Source organism: Nanorana parkeri, unplaced genomic scaffold (genome assembly GCF_000935625.1).
Source record: "Nanorana parkeri isolate BGI_ZX_2015 unplaced genomic scaffold, ASM93562v1 scaffold1073, whole genome shotgun sequence".
NCBI classification, from domain to species: domain Eukaryota; kingdom Metazoa; phylum Chordata; class Amphibia; order Anura; family Dicroglossidae; genus Nanorana; species Nanorana parkeri.
In genome coordinates this window covers 362298-367745 of record NW_017307341.1, presented here as the reverse complement: position 1 = coordinate 367745, position 5448 = coordinate 362298, and the positions used below count along the sequence as shown (strand labels likewise).

The 5448-nt window shown below is 43.8% G+C and overlaps 1 protein-coding gene across 1 annotated transcript in view; it reads left to right on the top strand.

Annotated features, from left to right (window-relative positions):
* LOC108796170 (putative gastrointestinal growth factor xP4) overlaps positions 1 to 5448 on the top strand; it is a 40410-nt gene that overhangs the window by 1047 nt on the left and 33915 nt on the right. The window contains exons 3-4 of the mRNA XM_018567608.1: positions 2979 to 3122; positions 4453 to 4581. Coding sequence (XP_018423110.1) covers positions 2979 to 3122; positions 4453 to 4581 — 273 coding nt within the window. The remainder of the gene's footprint in view (positions 1 to 2978; positions 3123 to 4452; positions 4582 to 5448) is intronic.

Genomic DNA, 5448 nt, shown 5'->3' with positions numbered 1-5448 from the left:
CCCACATGAGTCCTGTCTTAGTCCTAATGACCACAATGGTGGATAGGCACAGAAACAACATGACTCCAATCTTACTCCCAATGACCACACTGATGGATAGGCACAGACACAAAGTGACTCCAATCTTATTTCCAATGACCATAATGGTGGATGGGTACAGAAACAACATGACTACAGTGTTATTCCCATATGATGGATAGATCAAGGGGGGAGGTCACATGGGACTTTTTAAAGGGAATCTGCTGCTATTTTTTAAAGTGATATTAAAGCCAAAAATAGTTTTTAATTTCTCCTTTAAGGAGACCCTCCTTTGCTGGAGGTGGTTGTTTTTTTTTTTAAGTACTTCTTTCCTCGTTTTCTAGTGTGTCCCCGCCTTGCTCTTCCCCCTGCCCCCTGCACGGGTACCATCGTTTTAATGGAGGCACCTGTGCGCACTCGTCCTCGCTCGTCCCTGCAGGGGCTGTGTGCGGCCATAGACACACACAGCCCTGAGGCAGGCCACGCCCCTTCCTTCTTTGATTAATGGCAGAAGGAGCCTATGGCTCCTCTGCCATCAGTATCCTTCCCCGCAACTTCGGGGGAATAGAGAATGCATTAAGGTAAAAAAACGCCCAGACCTTAAAGGAGAACTATGGGGTTAAGTCTTTTCCCTATAGTTCTCCTTAGGGTAATAGGAGGACACAGTGTCCTCTCGTCACCCTAGGCTCAGTATACCGCGGGCTGCTGCTCGCGGTATACTGAGACGCCTCAGCTGAAGCGGATCCCGACAATTGTGCCGGGATCCGTCCAGCTGCTTGACTGACAGCTGGCTCTGCCTATATCGATTCAGAGCCAGCTGTACCCGCCCCCTCCCCCGTCCGATCCACCAGTCAGCGCTGGCAGATCGGAGCGGGGAGGGGGAATCTAGCCCCTCACCTGTCACGACAGAGAGCCGTGACAGGATCGAGAGGTGAGCGAACGCCGGTATGTATTCGCTCACCTCCCGATCTACTGAGCCGACCTGTGACAGTCTCATTGTCACAGGTCGGCTTAGAACTATGAGGATGAGTGAAAAGCACTCACCTCATAGTTCTCCTTTAATACTACTTTACCTTATAATCTTGGGATGGGTGTTTGTTCAGTGCTAAATCTCCTCCTAAATCTGTACTCCAGGATAAGCAAATATTGTCCTCATACAAGAGTCATGTGTATTCTTCCTGGAATCTTCGTGGGCTTTGTATATTTCTTCCAGATCTGTACCAGTAATCTGGTGTAAAACTTGAAGCTTCCTGTATTTAAGTCTGGTCACTGCTGCTCTCTCTCCTTGGGCAGGGTGACTGGTCTCGTCTCTGCCCCCTCCTGTAATAAAGACCGCTCACTGCTGCTCTCTCTCCTTGGGCAGGGTGACGAGTCTTGTCTCCACCCCCTTATCTAGTTTTCTGTAGTGGGTGAGGCCTGCTCACGTAACATCTAGATTTGCAAAACCATTTGGTGCAACACGAAGTGGATTTATATCATTTGTGGCTATTCAGTGATATTTTTAAATGAAAGTCTTTTGTCCCCCCGAGTTATGCTTTAAGCTGTCAGTTGCAAAGTATCAATGATTAACGAGTCTGGCTATTGCATAGCGAGAGTTCTAAACTGCAGCAGGCCAAGTGTCCATCCCTTGGAAACAAATCCTTTTGTCTTTCCTATCCAAATGTCCTTCCTTTTGTTCTCATGCACTGAGCAGAAAAAATGTAAATTTAACAAAAAATAAATTTGTAATCTAAATGCCATTTAATGTAACTGCCGAATAGTATTACAATATGCTAACATTTCTCTCAAGCATTTAACTTATAATTATTTAGGAAAAAAAGAAATGGTAAAAAAAAAAAAAATAAACGGGTTTAACCAATTATTATCTATAATATAATTATTATATCTATATTATATAATCTATCTATCTATCTATCTATCTATCTATCTATCTATCTATCTATCTATCTATCTATCTATCTATCTATGTATTATAATCTGTTGATCTGCGCTTATGGAGAATTTGCTAATACTGAGAAAAGTTGAGGTGGGAGACCAAAAGCTGCCACAATACAGGCTGAAAGCCCTAAAAAGTTGAATAAAGGTTTTTTGCGATGCTAAATCCCCTTCCGTGTTTACAATAAAATAAAATAAGTGGGACACTATCAAGTGCAGTGATAAATGTAAATTCCTCACTGGTCCTTATTCCAGGACTGTGAATACACACACAAACTTATTATGAAAAATAAAATAAAGAGTGAAAATGAGGTACCCTTAGGATTAAGGTACCACTTATAAACCAATATTAACAGTGAAATCAATAATGTCCATAAAACATTAAACACAATGTGTGCCACAACTATATGCAAAGTAATTGGGGTAATGCGATCCCCTGTCTGGATATACAAACCTATAAATATATAAACCGTGAGGTGTACAGTGAGTGGATGAAACCAAAATCTTTAACCACACATTATACAGTGTAAACTATAAACTAATATTTTTGAAGGGTTGATGATCGTCCTCCAAATTCTTTATTTAACGTGCTGGTGCATAAAAGGATGATGATAGAAGTGATCTGCAGGGTGTTACACTCGTAAATCCCCGCTAAAGGCGGTCAAACAAAACATTAGCGCGTGACTTTTTGTTTTGGTCAGGCAGTGTACATTCAACATAAAGTAAATCTGCATGCATTCACACTGAACGAACATTCACAGAGATTTGCAGAGCCAATGGCTTATAAATAGACCCCTAAGTGTCAGGAGATATTTTAATAAAGAGGCGGAGTTATGCTGAGTCAAAGTACTGCCCCCGTCCACCAAGCCCTGATCTTTTTCATGCTGCGGATGGTTCAAAAAAGGAGCAACGCCTCTTCATAGATAGGGAACTGTTTGAATTGTCATCTCTATGCATTGGAGGGAGGAAGGACAGTGCATGTCCAGAGTGTGCATTCATTGTGCTTAACTTCTACTGTTTTCTAGATGAAGATCAGTGCTGCGTAAGCACCAAGCAGCGGACAGACTGTGGCCATCATGGAATTAGCGCTAAGGATTGCTATGACAGTGGATGCTGTTTTGATTCGAGCACTCCCGGGTTCAACTGGTGCTTCTACCCGGAATACAAAGGTACGACGTTACTGCTGACTAGGCAGCCATGTGACCTCAGTTTAGCTCAATGGGGAAAGGTATGAATCTCTTTCAGATCTATTCTGCTGTCTGTGTCTCCTCTGCGGAGAACCCCCTGTATTTTGTCCATCCTTGTGATAGCAGGACAAGAACTATGGCGAACAGGGGTCACCGGGACACGATAAAGACACATAGATATACTGTAGGTTTTAATTAGGGATGCACCGATACCGATATTCGTAATGCTTCCGATGCCGGGCGGTGAGTCATTATACGCTGCACCAGGGAGCATGGAGCTGGCTTCCTGTCAAATCAGGAAGCGGAGGGGTGGGTAATGACTCAATGCCCAGCTTTGATTGGTCGGGAAGGTGGAAAATCAGGAAGCCAGGCACCGAGTCATTACCCGCCCCCCGGCTTCCTGAGTGGCCAGAAAGCTGGCTCCATGCTTAAAATGTTGTTGCAGGACAGGAAGTAAGCAGAAATCTCTGTAATAGAGTCCTAGATAGCAGTTAAAACCCAACTTGGGGTTTTTATCAGGGCCATCCCATAATGACAGAACATGAGACAGTTGTCCCAGGCAGCATCTCATTTTGTCACGAAAGGGAGGCAGGTGTGCTCTTAGCAGCCTGTGACGCTCTGGCCAGCGTCCCGCCCAGCTCACTGACATCACTGGTTGCCAGGAGATGAGCAGGATGCTCTGACTGGTGTCCTGGCCAGCTCCTGGCAGCCAGTGATGTCAATGAGCTTGGCGGGTTGCCAGACAGAGCTGGAGCCAGAGGTACCACCAGCACCCCATTTTCTCCCCCCATGGTAATGTGCACCTCTAGCACTTCCCTTTTCCAAACCCCCAAACACACAGTAACATGCACCTCCGGCACCCCCATAAAGACCACCACCAGCACAACCACAGCCCAACCCCACCGGCCTGAGGTGCCGAAAAGTGTAGGCGCACCTCTAGTTTTAATACTTCCCCACACTATCTACAACTAACTTTTTTTTACCATCTATGGACCCCACTGGGGAGATTTCACTTAATTTCCTACAGCATAGTCACACCAGGAAGTGAAAAGAAAACTCTGCAAGGTGAGGGAAATTCCCTCTTAGTCAGCCGTCACAGGAATTGGTGTCCCCATTGGAGAATTTATTCTCTATTTCTCTTCTGGTGACAATTCAAAGTTTTGTATTTTCCCTCAGTGTCAGTCCAGTGAGAATGGTCACCAGGACAAATAAACCCTTCCTTATTCCCTCCATTCCATCTTGAGTGGACAGCATGCCAGAGTTTCGGTCTTTTCCTCTAAATACATTGTTGCATTGGCTGTATTGTATGCAGGATGCTCTGTCAGCCACAAAATGAGGAAGGACTGTGGATATTCCAACATCAGTTCCAAGGACTGTCTCTCCAAAGGCTGCTGCTACGATTCCAGCATTCCCGAGACCATCTGGTGCTTCTACGGACATAAATAATTCTAGCATGGTAAGGTCTTCATATAAAATTAATAATAATTTTTGATTTGGGGGAAAAAAATTCACCTGTATAGAGATTACTCATTTGGTTTATTCAAGATTCAGTGTTATTGCCAGTGCTGCACAGCCTTCCTAGCGTAGGTGTCCTCTTCTTAGTGCGGATGCGTAGAACAGCTCAATTTATTCTTATGGGAAAGCCATGAATTGCAGGATCTCTGGAGGCCACCATGAGTATGGTTTACGCATAGAAATGAAATGGGACCATGCCACGTAATCTTGACTAAGGGGAAGATCTATCCGGTACATTTGCGCTGGAGGGCCTGGAAGAAGGTAAGTATTTAGGCTGGTGGACAGCACTAAGGGGGTGGGTGGAACTGATGAAAGGACAATTGTATGGTATGCACAGTTGCCTTTTATTATACAGTATTTATGTGGGGACTACATTCAGTAAGTGATCATAGATAGGCACAGCTGGAGCAAGGTTATGAAGGTAGAATACTGCTTGAGCAGCACATTCACACAGCTCTATACATGATAAACTCTCCAGAGCCAATACAACAATTGTGTATAAATACTAATATCTTTGCATCTTTTTTTTCTTTTTTTCACAGGTAATCTACATGAAAAAGTTATGACATTTCACAGATTGGCATCTCAATTTACAACGTTGGATTTGATTTTTGCTTTCAAAACTGTATTTTCATATTACTCACGTAAAATAAAAAAAATTATAAAGCCTGGTAATGCTATTTATGTTGTACATAATATCTACAGAGTAATGTGCATTACACTGGGATCGCTGTTGTGTAATTCATGCAGTCTGTAAAGAAGGGGTTAATCTCTTCCCCCAAAGGCACAGACT